Raw genomic sequence first — 23,714 nt, forward strand, 5'->3', positions numbered from 1 at the left:
CAACCCACCCAACCATATGCTGAACATCCTCCCCCCTTGAACACCCTTAACGACTGGAACCCAATCTCCACTGAGGACACCATCCACCTGATGAACTCCATCCACTCAGGATCCCCCACAGACCCATGTCCTCACCACATCTTCAACAAAGCAAACTCCGTCATAGCACCGCACCTCCGAGACGTCATCAACTGCTCCTTCAACTCCGCCACCTTCCCGGAAAGCTGGAAACACGCTGAACTCACCGCCCTTCTGAAAAAACCCACAGCGGACCCCACCGAACTAAAAAATTACCGCCCCATCTCGCTCCTTCCTTTCCCGGCCAAAGTCATCGAGGAAGCTGTCAACAACCAGCTTGCCACCTTTCTCGAAAGCAACAAATCCCTCGACCCCTCACAGTCCGGATTCCGAGCCAAGCACAGCACCGAAACCGCCCTCATCGCAGCAACAGACGACATTCGAACTCTACTGGACAATGGAGACACAGTCGCCCTCATCCTCCTCGACCTCTCTGCAGCCTTCGACACAGTTTGCCACAGCACCCTTTTACAACGCCTCAGAAACATCGGAATACAAGGAAAAGCACTCGAATGGATCACCTCGTTCCTCACCGGAAGAACCCAGAGAGTCCGCCTCCCACCATTCAAGTCCGAGGCCACTGAAGTCATCTGTGGCGTACCACAAGGATCCTCACTCAGTCCCACCCTCTTCAACGTATACATGAGCCCCCTCGCGGCCATCGCCCGCCAACACAACCTCAACATCATCTCTTACGCGGATGACACTCAACTGATCCTTTCTCTCACCAATGACCCCAGCACCGCCAAAACTAACCTACACGAAGGAATGAAAGAAGTTGCCGAATGGATGAAACACAGCCGTCTGAAACTGAACTCAGATAAAACAGAAGTCCTCATCTTAGGTACATCCCCCTCTGCATGGGACGACTCTTGGTGGCCGGAAGCCCTTGGAAAAGCACCCATCCCGACAGACCACGCACGGAACCTAGGCGTTATCCTGGATTCTTCACTTTCAATGAACAGACAAGTCAGCGCCGTCTCCTCATGCTGCTTCAACATTCTTCGCATGCTCAAAAAAACATTTCGCTGGATCCCCACCGAAACAGTCACCCATGCTCTGGTCACGAGCCGACTGGACTACGGAAACACCCTCTACGCAGGTACGACCGCTAAACTCCAGAAAAAACTACAACGAATCCAAAACGCCTCAGCCAGGATCATATTGGACATCCCGCGTAACGAACACATCTCTGGTCACCTGAAAAACCTCCACTGGCTACCCGTCAATAAGAGGATCACCTTCCGACTTCTGACCCACGCACACAAGGCACTCTACGAAATCGGACCAGAATGCCTCAACTCACGACTGTCCTTCTACACCCCCCCCCGCCAACTACGATCCTCCAGCCAAGCCCTCGCCACTGTACCTCGCATCAACAAGACCACCATGGGAGGTCGATCCTTCTCATACCTGGCGGCTAAAACATGGAACTCACTTCCCACTTACCTTCGCCTAACCCAGAACCACCTAGCATTCAGAAAGCAACTTAAAACGTGGATATTTGACAAGTAATCCTCCTCCCCTCTCTAAGCGCCTTGAGACCCTCTGGGTATGTAGTGCGCTATATAAATTTTATGACTTGACTTGACTTCCGAAATTGTAAGGTGCCAAGGGACCTGGCTGTCTCCGTTTCCTTTTTGATTGTCTGCAAGGCTTTCTCTACTTGCGGGCCAAACAAAAATTTCCGGTCGTAAGGCATGTCAAACACTTCAGCTTGTACCTCCTGGCGGAACAAAGTCGCTCTTAGCCAGCCTTGCCTGCGCAAGACAGCAGCTCCAGCCAACTGCCTGAATCCAGTTGAAGCCACATCAACTGCAGAGTCAATCATCTCAGCCGAGATTCTCTCACCCTCCTGCAGTATTTTCAGAGCTTCTGTCTTTGAGAGCTCTGGAAGCATTTTGACATATGGCGTGATGTCAGACCACATTTGCTGGTCATATCAGCCCAGAATGGCCAATGAGTTGGCAGCCCGGACTGTAGTTGCTGCCATTGTAGACACCCATTTCCCAATAGCATCCAGACGACCGAATCCAATTTCGGGTGTCCTATAAGGCAAGCTGGGGACTTTTCAGGAGCTTTATATTTGGTATCTACCCTCGGCAGTACTGGAGGGATAGATGCAGGAGTAGACATCACCTTAACTCCCTCTTTCCAGATTAAATCAATAATAGGTATTGACTTAACCTGTCTCCTTGGCTGGTCCTTGAAATCATAGAGGAAGCATTCCTGCTGTGTAGCACCATGTCAATATAGAAGCGTTTTGTAGCTCTTTCCATTAGAAGAGGGAATCCTCAAACATCTACTGGAGGTGAATCAGCGGTAACCGGAGGTGAAGGAGAAGGTGTTTGGACCTGATAATCTTCCCACTCCGAAATCATGTCGACTTCACCTTCTTCTCTCTCTTCTTCGTCAGAAGAATGTTGCTCTTCAGGCTGATGGGAAGCTACAGGAGGAGGAGACCTTGGAGACCTGAAATCAGATATGGGCGTTTGCACCACAGGTGTAGGAGGCAGAGTCCGGTGACTCAGACGGTGGAAAACGCCTGTAATAGTCATTTAGCATGTGCTGTAGATTTGTTAGCAATGCTACTGACATCTGAGCTGAGGGGACATTAGTAACAGGTGATGTCACATGCTCATGCGAAGGTTGGCCATCTTGATCGTCCTCTTGGTATTTGATGTGCAATTCTGAAGGACTTGTAGCTGTCCCAAATCTTCCATCAAGGTCAGAATCCTCCTCACTATCCTCAGAGTCCAGCAACTTGTTCGGGACCCGTAGGGGTACTGTTTGAGGTGACAGGCGTAGAGGAGATAAAGGTTCTAGACCAGAACCGCGTCTCTAAAGCAAGGATGACCAAACCTGCAAGGTGGTACATGTAGACAGTTGCAGCGTCGACGGAGGCCCCCATCGAAGGGCTCGTCGACGGGGGCTTGGATCCAGACGATGATAAGGTCGTCGTTGACGATTGTGTTGTCTTCCCCGACGAGGAAGGTTTCGTCGACGACGAGGTCCTCGTCGACGACGAGGTCCTCGTCGACGAGATACCCGTCATCGACAATGAGGTCTTCATCGACGATTAGGTCTTCGTCGTCTACGATGAGGTCTTCGTCGACGATGAGGTCTTCGTCGACGATCTAGTCGTCGACGGCGCAGGAGTCGCCGACGAGCTAGTCGACGACGATGGAGCAACCGTCGACGGTGGCGTCGACGAAGCTATCTTCGACGGAATCTTCTTCAGCTTGGCCGTCGACAGGGCGCTGACTATGGCAGATGAAGATTCTTTCGTCGGTGAAGACGCCATCGACATTATCATCTCAGGATTAGGCGAAGTAAAAGTTACCTTAGCGTAGCGTAGATGTTGCGTCAACGGGGATTTTCGTCGACGAAGGAGTCGTCGACGACAGGGTCTGTTTCTGAGGTAAAGTCTTCTCAGAAGTCGTCTTTTGAGGTAATTTTTTGGTTGTTCTTCTTGGTGGTGTGGATGGCACAAGTTTGCTCTTAGTAGGGGGAGAAGCCTTAGAAGTGGAAGGCCTCTCAGACCCCTTTGAAGATTGTTGCCTCTTTACAATCTTGGCCCCAGGAGAAGACAGCACCTCTTCAGCAGCTCTCTTCCTAGAAGCTGTAGTAGACCCAGAGGCAATACTGCCTACCTCAGAAGCAGGATAATTTTGATCCTTGAGCTTTTGTAGCCACAAAAGCAGGCGGCCCTCTCTGTCCTTGAGGGTCTTCTGAGGTAAGGTCCTACATATCTTGCAGTCCTTCACCTTATGGTCAGGGTAGAGGCAGTAAATGCACTTCTTCTGGGGATCTTCTTTGAAAAGCTGGAGCTTACCACAAGAGTCACAATGCCTGAATAAAGATTTCTTAGATGAAGACATCTTCAAATCCAGATTCTTGAAGGAAAAATAGAGAAGTACTAAGCAGAGCTCAGGGAGACTCCCTTCACACGACGTGCGGTAGAAAATCTGAGAGCCTGAGCTTCTGGGGAGAACTTTCTGGTGGGTGCTGTCGCCTGATTGACTGCAGTGTGGACTATACAAAATGACTAGGATAGTCATGAGTGTGCAAGTTTTTTCTCCTGTAGCTTGGGCTACTTTACTTCCTTGTTGGTTATTACCAGGTTCTATGTTATTATGGCATTTTATTGCTTTTTTATGTACCGTGGGACTCCCACTCCGACGACGGGGAATGATTCAGGTATGTGAATCTATGAAAGACACCCCAATACTGGAGAATCAGTGATCCCAATTGCCTTAAATTTAGCTGCTGTGGATATCAAATTTTTTTAAACAAACTTCATGTGCACCCAACACCATAGGATTAGAAGCATGCATGAGGACACGGTAGTGATTTATAGATCTGGTAACCTTGCCAGGGCAGTATCATGTGTTTGTTAAAAAATTACAAGTACTGATTTTAAGCAGGATTAAGAATCTCAAATGTGCAGCATTTAGGATGGACAGAAACTTGCAAACAGATGTCTTAAGGTAGACAGACAAAGGAATGTTGTCTTGGATGGTTACTAACCTGAATAACTTATTGGCAGTATTATTTGTTCAGGTTGTACAAAATTCAGTGAAAAAATCCTTTATCAGTATGTTTTTATTTAGAATTTTATAAAGGCAACATAAACCTCTGACCAACTCAGAGCAGTTTGCTTAGAGAAAAAGTGCATATTTTCTAACTACCACTGAGTTCTTGCTCGTCTTCACAGGAGGAGCTTCTGAGAGTATGTGGGGAAATTAGGTACTGTCTAATAACTGTGGGTGAGTGAGAACAGTAAGAAATAAATCTTGGTAGTTGGAACTATGATGAAGCTGTAGTGACATTCACCAGGAAATTGATAGCAATGCAGCCATAGTTGTGAGACCCTTTCAACAACAAGAAGAACACGTTACTTACCTTCGGTAACGCCTTTTCTGGTAGATACAGTATCTGCCTGTGGATTCCTCACCTTGTGAATGTCCCCCTTGCGCCAGCAACGTTGGGAAAATTCTTTGTAGCACGCCGGCGTGGACGACGTCATAGGAGCACGGCATTGCGCGCGACTCCGTCTGACTACACCACCGACTCCTCATAAGGCGCACGTCGGCGTGATGACGTCAGTTCCGCCCTTTTTTCCGTGCCTTCGAGGCACCCGGACAACGGGGAGGCGGGTGGGTCAGTGAGGAATCCACAGGCAGATACTGTATCTACCAGAAAAAGCGTTACCGAAGGTAAGTAACTTGTTCTTCTGATAGATACATCTGCCTTGTGGATTCCTCACCTTGTGAATAGAATCCCACAGCAGTCCCCACTCCCGGAGGAGGGTGTCCACTCTGCTACACCAGGAAATCTTGGAGGACAGAGCGCGCGAAGTGGCCGTCCCTCCTCACCTCAGCATCCAAGCAGTAGTGCTTCGCAAAAAGTGTGGAGGGAGGCCCATGTCGCGGCCCTGCAAATGTCCTCAACAGGAACACCTCTAGACAATGCAGAAGTTGCAGACTTCGCTCTAGTTAAATGAGCTCTAATACCCTCAGGAGGGTCCTTACCCGCCAGAGAGTAGCAAATCTTGATGCAGAGGATAATCCACCTGGAAAGTGTGCGCTTGTGCACCGCTCTGCCCTTCTTGCAGCCAGCAAAACCCACGAAGAGCTGATCGTCAACACGATAGTCTTTAGTCCTATCAAGATAGAAACTAACCGCTCTCTTCGGGTCCAAGCGATGAAGCCTCTCCTCCTCCTTGGAAGGGTGCGGGGGAGGATAAAAGGTAGGAAGGGTAATGGATTGTCCTAGATGGAAGGGAGTTACCACCTTAGGCAGAAAAGCAGCCCTGGTCCTGAGAACCATTCTTTCAGCATGAATGGACAAGAACGGGGGCTTGGAACTAAGAGCCTGAAGCTCACTTACCCTCCTTGCCGAAGTAATTGCAACCAAGAAGACCGTTTTAAAAGAAAGAAGCCTCATGGGACACTTGTGCAAGGGTTCAAATGGAGAACCCATCAGATAAGTTAACACAAGATTCAAGTCCCAATGAGGAACAATAAAGGGAGAAGGAGGGAACTTATTAGTGAGTCAAAAATCTTAATACTACAGGAGACTTAAAAAGAGAAGGCTGATCCGGCAAACAGAGAAATGCCGATAAGGCCGAAAGATATCCTTTGACCGTAGCAACAGCAAACCCTTGCCGTGCCAGAGAAAGAGCAAACAACAAAATGTCAGACAAATGAGCCTTCAAAGGGTCAACATCCCTCCCCCTGCACCAAGAGACAAACTTAGACCACCTATACGAATAGATGGACTTGGTGGAGTCGCGCCTGGCAGAAAGAATGACATCCACCACATCGTGAGGGAGAGAAAAGGAATTCAAGTTGCCCCGTTCAATCTCCAGGCATGAAGGTGTAATGTCTGGAGTTGGGGGTGTAGAACCTGCCCCTCCATCTGGGAGAGGAGGTCTGCCCTGAGAGGGAGACGGAGCGGCGGGTGAGAGGAGAGGTGGAGAAGGTCCGAGTACCACACCCTTCTTGGCCAATCCGGGGCGACCAATATGACTTGGGCCCGGTCTTGGCGAATCTTCCTCAGAACCCGAGGAATCAAGGGTATGGGGGGAAACGCGCAAAGGAGCTGACCTCCCCAGCTCAACTGAAACGCGTCCCCCAATGCTCCTTGCCTCGGATACTGGAGACTGCAGAATGACGGGCAGTGAGCATTCTCGCAAGTGGCAAACAGGTCCACCCGAGGAGTTCCCCACATCTGAAAGATGTCGTGAACAACCTCCGGGTGAAGCCTCCACTCGTGGTCGGCAGAGAACTGCCAACTGAGAACGTCTGCACGAACGTTCAGAACTCCGGCCAGATGATTTGCCATCAGACAAATCTGATGATCCTGAACCCAGGACCAGAGATGCAGAGCCTCTTTGCAGAGACACTGCAACCCTACTCCTCCCTGCTTGTTGATGTACCACATCGCGGTCGTGTTGTCCGTCAGGACTTGGATCGACTGACCGCGAAGGGAAGGGAGGAAGGCCTTGAGCACCAGACGTATCGCCCGCAATTCTAGAAGGTTGATGTGAAGCAACCTTTCCTCTGGAGACCAAAGACCCTTGACCTCCAGATCCCCCAGATGAGCACCCCACCCTAGAGTGGATGCATCTGTTATCACCGTGGCTACCGATGGTGGTAACTGAAAAGGCTTTCCTTGTGACGGATTGCCTTCCACGCCCCACCAAGACAGATCCGCTGCAGTTTCTCTGGAGATCTTCACTGACTCCCTGAGATCTCCGTTGTGCTGATAGCACTGCCTGCGGAGGCACCACTGGAGTGCCCTTATGTGCCAGCGTGCATGGTTGACCAACAGAATGCAAGAAGCCATCAGACCGAGCAGGCGAAGGACCTTCAGGACTGGAACAACCGCTCCATTGTGGAACAAAGGAATCATTTCCTGAATGTCGCGAATCCTTTGAGGAGGAGGGAATGCACGACATGCAGTAGTGTCCAGTACCGCACCTATGAACAGATTGCGCTGGGAGGGCACCAGGTGAGATTTGGGCACGTTTATCGAAAAACCCAATCTGTACAACAGGTGCGATGTCTCTTGCAGGTGATGAAGCACCTTCTCGGGCGACTCCGCTTTGACCAGCCAGTCGTCCAGATAGGGGAACACAGGAATCCCCGACCTCCTGAGATGCGCAGCCACCACCGCCATCACCTTGGTGAAAACCCGAGGCGCAGTAGTAAGTCCAAACGGAAGGATCGCAAACTGGTAGTGTTGCGATCCCACCGTAAAATGGAGATACTTCCTGTGCGACTTCAGGATTGGGATGTGAAAATAGGCATCCTGCAAGTCGTTTGACACCATCCAGTCTTCTTCCAACAGCGCTTGAAGAACCTGCGCAAGCGTGAGCATCTTGAACTTCTCCTGTTTGAGGTAGAGATTCAAAATCATGAGGTCCAAGATTGGACGTAACCTGCCATCCTTCTTGGGGATCAGGAAATATCGGGAGTAGCACCCCTGACCCCTCTCCTGCTCCGGGACCACCTCTATCGCACCTTTTCTGAACAGAGCCAGGACTTCTTCCTGCAGGCGAAGCAGGTGGTCCTCCGAACAATAACCCTGGCAAGGAGGGTAATTGGGAGGGAACTCCTGGAAAGGAAGTACATACCCATTTTCTACGAGATTGAGAACCCAAAGATCTGATGTAACCGATTCCCAATCCCGTAGAAAATGAGTAAGCCGACCCCCCACCGGAGCCACATGATCCAGAATGGCGGATCTAGGGCTGCTTTGCTGTTGAGGGAGGGGGTTGATGATTAGAGGAAGAGGAGGAGGAGGAGGCCTGGCGTCCACGAGCACGGCCCCTTTGTTTTCCTCTGTATGTCTTATACAGAGGGTTCTGTCGTTGCTGCTGACCTTGGTTATAGGAACGAAAAGTGGATCTGCCAAATCCCCTAAACTTCCTAGTTGCAGAACCCCTTGCCTGAAGGCCCAAAGACCTCACCGTCGCCCGGCTGTCCTTGAATCTCTCCAGGGCCACGTCCGCTTTCTTACCAAAGAGGCCTGTCCCATCAAATGGCAAGTCCAACAAGGTAGACTGTACATCAGTTGAAAAATCAGAAGATTTAAGCCATGCAGCCCTTCTGGTAGCAACAGTAGAGCCCATAATCCTGGCAACAGAGTCCACTGTGTCCATGCCACTCTGTATTACCATACGGGCTGCAGCCTGAGTATCGGAGACCACTTCATTAAAGTTCTTCCTATCATCCTCTGGAAGCTTAGATGAGAGTTGTTTCACAGAGTCCATCAATGCATGAACATATCTCCCCAACAGGCAAGTAGCATTAGTAGATTTTAAAGCCATGCTACCCGAGGAGAAAATCTTTTTCGCAGACTGGTGCAATTTTTTAGAGTCCTTGTCTGCCGGCACCTGAGGGAATGAACCTGCAGACCTGTTGGAACAAGCGGCCTGCACCACCAGACTCTCCGGAGAAGGATGTGAAGAAAGAAATTCAGGGTCACCAGGAGCCACCCTGTAACGCCTTGCCACCGACCTGGAAACCGCAGGAGCAGTCAAAGGCCTCTTCCAAACCTCCTTTATAGGCTCAGTCAATGTGTCAGTGAAAGGAAAAGTAGGCTCTATTATAGAAGAAGGCGAATGTAAAACCTCCGTGAGGATGTTGGGCTTGTACTCAACAGTGGGCAAAGTCAAGCCGAGCAAATCCGCAGCCTTCCTAATCACGACGTGATAGGGTGCAACGTCCTTGGATGGTGTATCCGAAACGGATGGCAAACCCCACTCAGGAGAAAGTTCCAGGCAGCAAGCGCTTTGGAAGTCTTCAAAACAATCACCCTGATCTTGTAGCTCTCCTTCCTCAACCTCGGAATCCATATACTCCTTCTCCTCCAAGAGGCGCTGAGCCCTGCGCCTCGACCATTCCATGCGGACCGAAGTCGATGGATCCGGCAAAGACTCAGACGGAGCCAGAGCCGACATCGAACGAGGAGCTTGAGGACAGGAAGCACCACGATCCAAATCACCACGAGGTCGATCCGGAGCCGGCGAAGCCGCATGCGAAGTCGACGACCTCGGCGGCGCCGTACCGAGCCAAGGAGCACAAGGCGTCGGCATAAACGGCATAAAGGGGGCCGGGGCGTAAGCCTGAGGCACGCCTAAATTAAAAGACAATGTACCCATGGGACCAACCGTGCACCAGTGGGGTACATCGCCCTCGCATAAACACCAAACATGGCATTTAGAAACTGCGAGGGATCCTGGCCTGGACCAGGAAAGGGAGGGTACGAACCCAACGGTCGCTCCGAAGGAGGCTGATCCGGCAAAGGTGCACCCTGGCCCTCTTGACTTTCAGGCTCCACATCCGGAGTCGGAGCTCGAGGAACCTCTTCATCATGCACTGAAGAATGGTGCGACTCCAGATCCGGTTCCTGCTCCTGAACAGGAGAACCTTCACGAGACTGCGCCGGAGAAGGAGACACGAAGTCCTTATGATGCTTACGAGACTTCTTCTTCAAATCCGAAGACTCCTTGCCAGAGTGATGTTTAGAGCGATGCTTACTCCTCTTGTGCTTCTTCCTCGAGGAGCTCGAAGCATGACCCGAAGCCGACTTGGATCCAGACTTCGACCTCTCTCTGGATCTCGACCTCGCTCTGGACCTCGATCTCGAAGCCGACCTCGACTTCGACATCTGCCTCGACTTCGAGCGCCTGGAAACCGACCTCGAAGACCTTCCAGCTTCTCTTTCCTTCACCTTCGCAAGAAGAAGCTTCGCCTCCCGCTCTCGTAAGGCCTTGGGGATCATCTTGAAGCAGGAACGACAGTTCTTAACATCATGGTCCGACCCAAGACACCACAGACAATCGGAATGCGGTTCAGTGATCGACCTCATTCGGGCACAGGAATCACACTGCTTGAACCCCGTCTTCCTCGACGACATCCTCGACGAAGAAGAAAACCTCAAAAGAAAAACAGTAACACAAAATAGCAACAAGATACTCGAAGTATCGCAGAAGATCCCAGAAACCGTTAGCGTCGACGACGCGGAAAAAAGGGAACTGACGTCATCACGCCGACGTGGGCCTTATGAGGAGTCGGTGACGTCAGACAAAGTTGCGCGCAATGCCGTGCTCCTATGACGTCGTCCACGCCGGCATGCTACAAAGAATTTTCCGAACGTTGCTGGTGCAAGGGGGATATTCACAAGGTGAGGAATCCACAAGGCAGATGTATCTATCAGAATATAATGACCACAATAGAGACTATCTTGTAGACCTAGTAGCTTTTTAGAACTAATGATAAACATGCAGTGCCAAAAAACATTTTTTTTTTTAAAATCTGGATGTTTGCAACCATGCACTATGTACTTACTTTACATTCCTTCGAAGGAATGGTTTTGGACTGATTCCTCAAGAAATACTCATCAATTCGAGCTTGGAACTTCTTGGAAATAAGCGCACCATCCTCCCAACTGCATTCAGAGTACGGCAAGCCCTGCCATTTGCAAAAATAGTCTGGATAACCAGCTGCAGACTTCTGATTTGAATGAGCTGTTTGAAAACATACATGTAACATTATTTTTAAGTAGACAATGAAACTGGCTCATCAGCAAATTGAAAGTTTTTTATTGAGATTCAAAGTAATGATATCAAATCCATTCACAAGCGAGTCACAGATGCCCCAATATACTATCATACAACCAGCACTACTCAACCTAAACAAATAGAGATTTGTTTTGCTCGCTTGTTTAATAAGGAAAAAACTAAAACTCTAATCCTTGGCTCACAAAATAGTATTAAGACACAGGTTCTCTTATCTATGCTCCAGTAATTAAAGCACTCATTCACTAAAAAATACAGTTCCACTATTCCTGTGAACCGGAGTATATCGCATTAGGTTAATGTGGGCATAAATTAACTACTTCAATTACACCAGAGCATTTTACTTTATTATTTATGTTTTACTAATTCAGCTGTGTGCTTTTGGTCAATGCAACACAAAGTATCAAAAGGAACTATTATGTGGGTGTAAATAAATTCCAAACCTCCCACCTTCCTATGGTCCATAATGGTAAGTAATACCAGTGACTTCACATTTCATCTCTCAAAGACACATTTATACAGACTTTGTAAATCTACTCTAGCTAATTCATGGAAAATTCTTTTACAGCTTTCCTGCAATTTAACACTCAACACAGAATTTCTTTTGCATATGCCATAATTGGAAAAGCTATAGGAAAACACAATAACATGGTTATCTATTCTTACACTCCAGAACAAGGTAAAATGAACCCAAAATCTTTTTACATTTGAGAACCCTATCCCAGGGACTACTGGCCTACAACCACCACTCACCAACCTCCCTGTATGATTCACTAACCATCAAATTATGTACACAAATGGCTCTTATACATAAAACAACAGTCTCAGGCCTCCATACCCATGCTCACAGAAAAACAAACAGCTCTGGACTCTGTCTTGAGCCTCATAATAACATCTCCAGAGCAGATTCTTTCAACTGCCCTTACTAACTGACCAGTCCCCAGGGAACAAAAATTAAAGCTATTGCATCTATTCGCCTGTTCACCGCCAGCATCCCCCCCCCCCCCAACGCCACGCCCAGCACCACGCTGGACATGATTATGTCCACCCTCCTCCAAATGAAAGAAGAACTACGCTCCATCAAAGAGTTGCTCATCACACACCCCAGACTCCCTCTTCCCATCACCACCCTTACACCTAATTACACCTCCCCCTCACCTCCTACTCACCTTACCACACAACACTCCACACACCGGACCTCTATCCCCCCTCGCAATACCACCAATCGCAACACCATTCGCAATCACATTACCACCATACGTAACTCTCCCTCTACACCTAACAACACTCCCTCCTCACCTACTCGCCTTATCACACAACTCTCCCCACACTGGACCTCTATCCCCTCTCGCGATACCACCAATCGCCCCAGACGCACTACCAATACGATCTCAGACCATGACATACACACCCTTCTCCACTCCTACGTCCCGGCACCCCAATATCGCCTAGCCACCAACCACATGTCCATCCCAACGATTATCTCTAACCCCCTCAGGCACCAAAAGGATAACAATAGAGGTGCGTTCCCAACAACCTCACTAATGTACCCCTCACTATAGAACCTTCCTCTACTCTTTGCACTCCCAGCCTCAAATGCATACTTCTCAATTGCAGATCGGCCCAAAGACACTCCGCGGAGGTCGCTGACCTCATCATGTCTCTGGAACCGGATCTAGCCATTCTGACTGAAACATGGCTGTCTGATTCCTCTACACCTATATTGGATATCCTAGTCCCCCCAAACTACTGTATCATTAGACTGGACAGGAACTTAAAGACAGGCGGTGGAATTGCCTGTATCTACAGAAGCAACCTCTCAGTCACTAAAGCGTCCGCCCCCTCTCTGACTTCCTGTGAATACCTCTGCCTTGATGTAACCAGCGAAAGCAAACCAGCATGTTCACTACACATTATATACCACCCACCTGGAGACAAGCTCTCCTTCTTCCAACAACTCATGGATACAATATCAATCAATGCAGGGCGGCAAAACACACACATTTTTCTTGGCGACTTCAATCTCCACTGGAATGACAGCAGTGACACTGTGGTAAACAGCCCAAAAGCTTCCTCAACGCACTTGATCTCACCCAAATATGCAATAGTCCGACCCATGAGAGAGGTTCTATCCTCGACCTTATCATCTCCAAAGAGGACGCTACTCAACTTGAGTCAATCCAACCTTGTGACTGGTCAGATCATCATATTGTCTCCTTCCTCATCAATGAAATTAAATTTAACCCAGTTCAACACTCTAAGCCTAAAGTTTGGAAAAGAGACTTGAAGAAACTCAACCCAAACTCCTTACCGCCTAACAGCTGCAATCTCCTTCTTCCCCCTTCTGGCACTACAGACGTTCAACTCCTGACTGACCAATATCTCAATGCTATGTCCACAATAATCAATGAGGCTGCACCCATGCAACTGAAAAGAGTCTCATCCAAGATCTCCAACCCATGGTATGACGGGAGCCTCAATGAGGATAGACGGGCCATGCGAATGGCAGAGCGCACTTGGAGGTCAGCCCCCTCTGCACTGCACCTAAAAAGCCTGAAGAAACAGAGAAATGCCTACTTCAGGAAAATTAAACGCTCAAAAAGAGATTTCTTCAGCCTCCAGCTCGCCCAAGCAAAAAAACGCCCAAGAAAACTGTTTGAGTTAATCAGAACACAATCCAAAGAACAACCCCAGAAACTCAGCGCCATGGGCGCCACACCTTCCTGTGAAGACTTCTCTGCTTTCTTTAACCATAAAACTGACAACATAAGAAGCGATCTCCTCAATGATGCAATCCTTTACTCCAACCCCCAACACACAACAGTGCCTGAACCAAAGAACAATGCTACATGGTCATCCTTTGGCACCTATTCCGAAGAGGAAATTGGCAGATTGCTCAGCACCCTGAAACCATCCAATCACCTCATTGACCCCTTCCTGCTAACGCTGTAAAGGACTTTACCCCCTTGCTCCTCCCACTCTGGACTAAGATTATCAATAGCTCTCTTCAACAAGGATCCATCCCTAACGCCCTCAAAGTCGGGCAAGTCACACCGCTACTAAAAAAACCAACAGCAGACCCCACTGACCTGAACAATTACCGCCCTATTACAAATATTCCCACCCTCGCTAAACTGTTGGAAAAATGCGTACAGCTACAACTGACTAAACACATAGATAAGTTTGATCTCCTCAATGCTCATCAATCAGGCTTCCGAGCAGGGCACAGTACTGAAACTGCCATGACGCACATAGTGGACGACGCCCTCCAAATCCTAGACCAAAACGATACCTGCCTCCTCATCCTTCTGGATCTCTCCTCAGCATTCGATACAGTTAAACATGAGAACTTACTCGATCTGTTAAACACAAGAATGGGCATATCTGGGTGTTCTCAAGTGGTTCACCTCCTTTCTACACAACCAATCACAAAGATTCAAAAGTAACAACCTGATGTCCTCTCCGGTACCTGTTTCGGTAGGCGTCCCTCAAGGATCCTCCCTCTCCCCAACACTGTTCAACCTAGTTATGGAACCTCTCACTACCTTGCTACAGACATCCAATGTTCACTTTCACATGTATGCCGACGACACCCAACTTTATCTCAAAATACAATCTCCCAAGGACATCATGCTTCTGAACACCACGATCAGAAACACCCAATCCTGGCTTGCCGAGAATCACCTCAAACTCAATGCGCTGAAGACGGAGTTCCTCCTGATCTCACCTCCCGCAAAAATCTCTACGGCCCAAACATGGCTTAAGCACTTAACGGCTCTAAATGTACAACCTACCGTCGTAGACTCAGCAAAATCTTTAGGCATAACACTTGACGCCAATCTCAACATGCGGCAGCACATCAGCAAGGCAACCAAAGCAGCGAACTTCCAAATCAATACCTTGAGAAAACTTAAACCCTTCCTTCCTGCCAAAGACTTCCAAACTGCAGTACAATCTATAGTCATCCCGCACATAGAATACGGTAGCACCGCCCTCTGCGGGCTCCCCCTAACTACAACGGCACCCCTAAGAGCGTCCCTTAACGCTGCAGCGAGACTCATCACTGGTTCAAAGAAACACTCGCATATTTCCCCTGACTTTAAATCCCTGAACTGGCTACCTTTTGAAGCCAGAATACACCTGAAAATCGCCTGCATGACACACAAGGCTGTACACATGAACTCACCCGCCTACCTCACTCAAAAGCTGACAATCTCGGGTGGCTCTAGAACTACTAGACAGAACAGAGGACCCTAGTAATTAAGGATCATGTGAGAAATAGACATACACTAAATAGTATGTATGACCTCTGTCCAGCCGGACAGGATTTAATTTATTAGCTTTTTTATATTAGTTCATATATACAACATTTATACAAGAGTGGGCACAACCTGTGACCCACAGGAGACAAGACAAAACAGGTGACAAAAAAACTTTTGAAAAAGGCGCAAAAAAGCGGTCTGTACTATTATTCAGTGTTGCAGACTAGAATACTTTTGTGGCAATCCATTGTTCTAGACATTTCTTAAATTCAAATAAACATATGGTGCATTAAGGTCGACGACGTTTTGATGCAGCTTGAGGATATATGCATCATCATCAGGACAAAAACAATATATCATGTTTGTCTTGGAAAGTATTTGAACATTATCAAAGCAACTGTAGCAAATTGCATAATGTAAAATATGCACCTTGTATCAACACTACCTCACCTATGATCTACCTCATGTTTTTGACCTACCTATGTATTCTCGCACCTTGTACCTAACTACCTCAACTATTACATTGTATTACCCTATCACCCCTGTGTCCTGTAAAGCGCTCTGATATCTGCAAAGATCTTGTTCGCGCTATATAAAACTTTCAAAATAAATCTCACCTGCACACACCTAAACCTTGTGTGCAGCATGTAAATAAAGTCATCACACACAAGGAAATGAGCTTTTCAAAATCAGCTGGTCTGCCACAGATAGGAACACTATAGTGCACACATGGTGGAAACTGGACCTCTCACAGTACGAAAATATGATCCAGTATTTTTAATCCTACAGACCGGAGATACGAAAAAAGCCATTTAGTCCGACTACTCTCATGAACGTTACATTCACAGCAGAAACATGATTTTGGTACTCTAACCGAACACCTTAGGAGCGCTTGGATCTTAAAGTGTTTGTAGTCCAAGTTGGTAACCACCAGTACCAATCTGAGGAGGAGCCCAATGATGAAGCACGCCAACTTCTGGGTGGTAAATTGTGTACCAGAGTGCCTTTGTAGGGCACGCTCGTGCGTGTGATTAGGCTTTCGCAGTCAGGCATTGGCTTTCGGGTGTTTTTTTTTATTTTTAAAAAAGGCACACGATTGGGCAAAGGCTGGCGCATGTCCCGCCTTTGCAACGCCCATTCTCACCCATGTCTAGCATGCGCAGCAGCGTGCGTTCGCCCCGCTGCCGCGCTCCCTCCCCCCGCTCCTCTTTGGTGAGTATGTACCACGAGCTGCTGGGACCCGACAGAGTTAATGGTTACTCACAGCACATACATCATCTATTAGGAATGCATAGCCATGAGATATTTCTGTTGCAATGCAGGTGCAGTATTCTTCATTATAAATTTGTCATTGTTTTGGTTTTTTTAATTTGTAAAGAGCGCAAATGCCCAAGGGCGTGACGCTACGGACGTGGCAAAAAGAGACAGAGTTATAGATTAAACAGCAATGTCTTTATTTTTCTTCCATATGCCAACAAGGTTTGACATGATCTGATCTCCAACGGGAGAGAATTCCACAATTTTGCAACCGAGACAACAAAGCGCCGATCGCCACAAGAGGCAGTTTTGGTCCGCAGCACTAACAGGAAGTATGCATTGGAAGATCGGAGTGGCCTGTTGGGGATATGGATGGCTAGAAAGTTGAGTAAGAACTGAGGACCCAAGTTTCGAGAGGCTTTGTAGGCAATACACAGTGCCTCAAATTTTATTTGGTTCCTCACAAAGAGCCAATGGTAACTTTTGATTACATGTGCAATGGATTTGAATTTGGGAGTTCCTGACATCATTCTGGCTGCTGCATTCTGCACAGATTGCAATTTTTGAATAACCCTTTTTTGTGCGTTAGAAAAGAGTCTATTGCAGTAGTCCAAGGAGGACATCAACAAAGCACCGACAAGCGTCCTTCCAGAATTGGGAGCAAGGTATGGAAGGATCTTTTTGATTATTCTAAGTTTGTGAAAGGACGCCGAGACGATTGCATTTGCGTGAGATGCAAAGGTCAGTTTGTCGTCAAAGATTACGCCCACATTCTTGACTTTAGAGACGGTGTTTGGTGGAGGGCCGAGATCCGACGGCCACCAGGAACTAGACCAGATGGGAGAAAGCTTACCAAAATTCATAACCTCCATTTTATCGGCGTTAAGTTTGAGACAATTGTTGGCCATCCAACTACTGGTGGCCAACATGCCTTTTTGGAAGCTAGCTGCCATCCTTTCTACATTGTTCTTTATAGCAAGCACCAGCTGTGTGTCATCCGCGTACGATGTTAGGCCCATCCCATGTGCCTTGATGACTCTGGCTAAGTCCGATACATAGATATTAAAAAGCGTCAGACTTAGGGATGAGCCTTGAGGAACACCGCACTGTAATGTCATCTGGGCAGAATGGAAATTGCCCAGTGTTACGGTCTGGGTCCGGTTGGAGAGAAAGTAGGACAGTAGGTCTCTTGCTTTGTCCTGGATGCCCATTGCAGTGGCACTGTCGATCAGGATGTTATGATTGACCGTGTTGAATGCAGCTGAGAGGTCCAGCAGGATGAGAATTGCCGTCCCCCCTGGTCAAGGATAGATCTTATTTCCTTTGACGCCTTGATCAGTGCAGTTTCGGTACTGTGACTTTTACGAAATGCAAATTGGGTATCATCCAGTCGGGGATGATCTTCTATGAACTTAGAGATTTGATTGTTCATTAATTTTTCAACCACTTTAGCCGGGAAAGGCAGACTAGCAATGGGCTTATAGTTTTTGGTGTCCTTGGGATCCAGATGGGATTTTTTCAGGAGGGGTTTAAGTATGGTATTTTTCAAAATGGTCGGATATGTACCATAGAGAAGCATTGAGTTACATATCTCTGTCAGTACAGGGGCTATGATTTCGGTAACTGGGGCAAGAACAGCTGGTGGACATGGATCATTGGTAGAGACGGATTTAATGGAGGTCATAGTATTAGTGACTTGAGCTATGCTAACTTTTTGAAATTGCACTAAAAAAGACTCACGTCTGAGCATACCCTGCCACACTTATGGCGGCCAAAAGCGGTACAAAAGGGGGTGGTGATGGACGGAGCATCCGAATCAATCAAACACTCACACCCAGTCAAAAGATCTGGGTTTAATCCATCACCGTTCTTTAGCCCACTCTGCCACCCCAGTTCAGACATGGCTATATGCAAATCAGTCTGACCCTGAGCCTCATGGGAACAGTCCAGCCTGAACTGCCAAGCCATGTCTTCCCTGGACCAGAAACAAGCTTCTGAGGACCGGTTTCTGGCATTCCAGCCGTCTTCAGCCCGGCTTGCTTGAATCCAGTGGCAAAGTGAGCAAGGGACTCACGTCGGAGCATACCCTGCCACACTTACTGCGGCCAAAAGCGGTACAAAAGAGGGTGGTGATGGACGGAGCATCCGAATCAATCAAACACTCACACCCAGTCAAAAGATCTGGGTTTAATCCATCACCGTTCTTTAGCCCACTCTGCCTCCCCAGTTCAGACGTGGCTATATGCAAATCAGTCTGACCCTGAGCCTCATGGGAACAGTCCAGCCCGAACTGCCAAGCCATGTCTTCCCTGGACCGGAAACAAGTTTCTGAGGACCGGTTTCTGGCATTCCAGCCGTCTTCAGCCCGGCTTGCTTGAATCCAGTGGCAAAGTGAGTAAGGGACTCACGTCTGAGCATACCCTGCCACACTTATGGCGGCCAAAAGCGGTACAAAAGGGGGTGGTGATGGACGGAGCATCCGAATCAATCAAACACTCACACCCAGTCAAAAGACCTGGGTTTAATCCATCACTGTTCTTTAGCCCACTCTGCCACCCCAGTTCAGACATGGCTATATGCAAATCAGTCTGACCCTGAGCCTCATGGGAACAGTCCAGCCTGAACTGCCAAGCCATGTCTTCCCTGGACCGGAAACAAGCTTCCGAGGACCGGTTTCTGGCATTCCAGCCGTCTTCAGCCCGGCTTGCTTGAATCCAGTGGCAAAGTGAGCAAGGGACTCACGTCTGAGCATACCCTGCCACACTTATGGCGGCCAAAAGCGGTACAAAAGGGGGTGGTGATGGACGGAGCATCCGAATCAATCAAACACTCACACCCAGTCAAAAGATCTGGGTTTAATCCATCACCGTTCTTTAGCCCACTCTGCCACCCCAGTTCAGCCAGTGTCTAACCCAGGGTGGTGTGGAGTGCAAAAAAATGATGGATTTAGGCCCAGATCCTTGTACTGGGGTGAATGTATGACATTGTTCTACATTCTGTCCATCAACTGTGTTTTTTTGCAATTTTCACCCAGAGTGTGCTGGGTATACTCAGACGTGAGTCCCAGGCTCTCCACACCACTGGAGTCAAGCTATCCAGGCTGATGAAGGCTGATAGCCAGAAACCGGTCCTTGGATGCTTGATTCCGGTCTGGGAAAGACATGGCTTGGTAGTTCGGACTGGACCCATGAGGCACAGGGTCAGAGCTGATTTGCATATAGCCAGTGTCTAACCCAGGGTGGTGGGGAGTGCAAAAAATGATGGATTTAGGTCCAGATCCTTGTACTGGGGTGAATGTAAGACATTGTTCTACATTCTGTCCATCAACTGTGTTTTTTTGCAATTTTCACCCCGAGTGTGCTGGGTATATTCAGACGTGAGTCCCAGGCTCTCCACACCACAGGAGTCAAGCTATCCAGGCTGATGAAGGCTGATAGCCAGAAACCGGTCCTTGGATGCTTGATTCCGGTCTGGGAAAGACATGGCTTGGTAGTTCGGACTGGACCCATGAGGCACAGGGTCAGAGCTGATTTGCATATAGCCAGTGTCTAACCCAGGGTGGTGTGGAGTGCAAAAAAATGATGGATTTAGACCCAGATCCTTGTACTGGGGTGAATGTATGACATTGTTCTACATTCTGTCCATCAACTGTGTTTTTTTGCAATTTTCACCTCGAGTGTGCTGGGTATACTCAGACGTGAGTTCCAGGCTCTCCACACCACTGGAGTCAAGCTATCCAGGCTGATAAAGGCTGATAGCCAGAAACCGGTCCTTGGATGCTTGATTCCGGTCTGGGAAAGACATGGCTTGGTAGTTCGGACTGGACTGTTCCCATGTGGCACAGGGTCAGAGCTGATTTGCATATAGACAGTGTCTAACCCTGGGTGGTGTGGAGTGCAAAAAAATGATGGATTGAGGCCCAGATCCTTGTACTGGGGTGAATGTACGACATTGTTCTACATTCTGTCCATCAACTGTGTTTTTTTGAAATGAGAATTGAGCAGACATTTCTTTGAACTGAGAAGTTGGAGTAGATGTTATTTACTTTGTCATAGAAATAGTCTGCTAGAGTATTGCACAGTGCTTGTGAGGGTGCCGGGGTGGTTTGTGACACTTGTGAAATCTTAGTTACTACTCGAAAAAGTTGTTTATTTGAATTTTTAGCAAGTTCGATCTGTGCGGTGAAATATATACTTTTTTCTTGAGTAATCATTACTTTATATTTCGCTAGTTCGTTTTTATAGAGAAGTTTTTCTTCATTTGTGTACGATTTTCTCCAGTGTCTTTCCTGATTTCTGCATTTTTGCTTTTGTTCTCTGAGTGCATTAGTGAACCAGGGGGCAGATGGAGAGCTTCGGTTTTTAGACATCAGTTTAGTTGGCACTAGCTCATTCAAGGCATTAGAGAGCCAGTTAGTATAGGCTGTTGAGGCTATATTTGGGTCATCCGACACCTCAGGTTGTATGGAGGACAGATGTTCTGATAGCTGTTGACTATCTAAATTTTTCCAAGCCTTAAATGCAGCTGTTTCATTCACCAAAGTATTAGTAGGCAGAGTATTAACAAGCAGTATATCGAATATTACTGCATGGTGATCGGACCATGCTAATGGTAAGATTTCTTTTATAGAGATGTTTTTGGAATTGGAAAATAGACCGTCCAGAGTGTGACTGGCCTCATGAGTGCTGTCAGAGACCAGCTGTGAAAGACCCAGTGACTCTAGGTCTGATGATAAAGTTTTAGTATCGTTATGTAGATTTTCTAGGGGAAAGTTGAAGTCACCTAAAATTGTAAAGGTGCGTTTGACTGCTATGGACTCCAGTACATCACTAAATGCGGTCAGAAATTCCAACCTACTTCCTGGGGGTCGATAGAGTAATATACCCTTAAAGATTTGGGAGGGGGTCAGTAAGATGGAAAAGTATATTGCTTCACAGGTTGTAAGTGGGATGTGGTGTATAGTAGTCGTGAAGTTGCTGCGAGAAATTATTGCTAACCCGCCCCCTTCTTTATCTACTCTGTCCTGTCTTACAATGTTGTAGCCTTCTGAGGTGGCCACTATCAAGTCTGGTTCAGATGCCAGATCGGTACATGTTTCGGTGATAAACAGAAGGTCTATTTTATGGTCAGCGATTAAATCTGCAATCTCCTCTTTAGGTTTGCTCAATGAACGTGAGTTTATGAGAGCAGCTACTATGTTAGTTCTCTTTTTGATGTTAATATTGAGGATGGTGTTGGTTTTTAGCCTTGGGTCAGTGCCTGCTTTAAAGTGACAGAGAGTGCAGGCTTTTGCTCGTAGTTTAGGCGGACCATCTAATATCAACTGGGTGCAAAATCGGCTAGCTGATGGGCAAAGTTGTAACCTTTCCATACCTGAATAACATTTCCTCGGGGCTGATCGCTGCTGACCAGGGGGTATGGCCCTGGGCCCGGTCCAGGCGCGGACCTCTGTTCGCCTACCTGCCCTTTCGAGTCAGCAACAGTCTAAAGGGGTGCCCCCTGTGGAGGGCAGGACGACCAGTCTGAAGCGCCTCTCAGAGGAAAAAAAACGCTACAAAAACTTGAAAGCTGACTTCCGAATAGATAAGTGTCAGGGGTCGTTATCCAACGGGACATGTCGCAGCTCGCTGGAGGAGAAAAAAGGGCAACAGAGGTGGGCATGATGCCAACATGTGTGCCAATGGGTCTGCCAAGCTGCCCGCGGGGTACCCCCCGCCGTGGCTGCGGGAGCCCACGACAGAGCACGCCACCTGGACCAGACAGATGGATTTCACCATGTCCTGCGTGGACTTCACCATGGGCCTTGTAACGTGTGGCGCTTCCCGTACCTGTGCTACAAGAACGGCAGATGTAGGTGTCCGCCTATGTGCGCCTTGAGGCCTTTCTGTGATACTTGTGGCATTTGCAGCGCTTTCTTTTCTACCATAGACCCGTAGTGTCACAGCATTGCAAACAACAACCTATATACGTGTTGTAAACGTGACAAAATGAAATGTGACCCGCTGGAGTCACAAAGATATAGCAGCAAGCAGTGAACCGAGAGAGCTATCCAACTCTCTTCAGTGTGTCTTTCAGTGCCCTATTAACTGTTTCCCGTTTACTACATGCCTGTGCCATACATACTGCGCGTCCTGCCATCTGATTGGATGCATGATTCATCTATGTGCACAGAACTCTGCTGACAAAGAGGGACTCTGACCCCTCCCCACCAGACGAGGACAGAGGAGTAGTGTTTCATGTAGTCGCGTCTCTCTCTGGTCACAGCTCCTCGGAGCTGTCTCACACCCTCTGCTCTTTCAAGACCCTGCTTTAAATCGTGCACACCCCGCTGGCATCTGTGCAGGAGGCATCCTGTACCCCCTCCCTCAGCCAGATTCCAGGCGATGGCGTCACATCAAATCCCTGCTGGGTGTATTCCCGGGGCGTGGGGGATCTCACGCCCTGCTTACATTCACGCCGTAAATGTTGGAAAGACCCTGAGCCCCTCCACATGTTCTACATGACCCCCTTTCTTTGCATTGAGCCACTGAAGAAAATAGTAAATCATTGTACTGGTGCACGTGCACAGCACATCGTACTCCAGGAGAGCAACGAAGCACTATACGTCTTATCGGTTCCTGGGTGCCCTTTTGGAAGTGTGTGCCTAGAATAGAGCTGGGGGTGGTAACCGCTAGATAGGAGAGGGGTCTTCTGTTTGTGCGATTCGAAGCCCTGCTCCAAACATTGTGGCGCGTGTTGACAAACCGAAAGAAACCTGGTTTGGGACCAATCAGATCTGTAAATGAGGGAGGTGTGGCTCTAATGCATGCTGCTTGCTTTATCTACTTCAGAAGGATGAAAGGCAGATCCCACTTACAGTTCTGAAGCAGACTCCCTTAAAAGCATTTGTAAACTTGTTTTACTCACTATAGTTCCCTTACTTCTTGGTTGGATTGACTCTGTAGATTAGTCTGTATGGCAATAGCGCTTTGGTACCTGGGAATTTTAGTGTGCTTCATTAAACAATATCATATCACGTCATTCCT

The 23,714-nt window shown here is 48.0% G+C and overlaps 1 protein-coding gene across 1 annotated transcript in view; it reads right to left on the reverse strand.

The window, feature by feature from the left end:
• CHD1 (chromodomain helicase DNA binding protein 1) overlaps nt 1–23,714 on the reverse strand; it is a 1,544,591-nt gene that overhangs the window by 1,211,502 nt on the left and 309,375 nt on the right. The window contains exon 10 of the mRNA XM_086960963.1: nt 10,941–11,119. Within this exon, the coding sequence (XP_086817089.1) occupies nt 10,941–11,119 (179 nt within the window). The remainder of the gene's footprint in view (nt 1–10,940; nt 11,120–23,714) is intronic.

Source organism: Lissotriton vulgaris, chromosome 3_1 (genome assembly GCF_964263255.1).
Source record: "Lissotriton vulgaris chromosome 3_1, aLisVul1.2, whole genome shotgun sequence".
Taxonomy (NCBI): Eukaryota; Metazoa; Chordata; class Amphibia; order Caudata; family Salamandridae; genus Lissotriton; species Lissotriton vulgaris.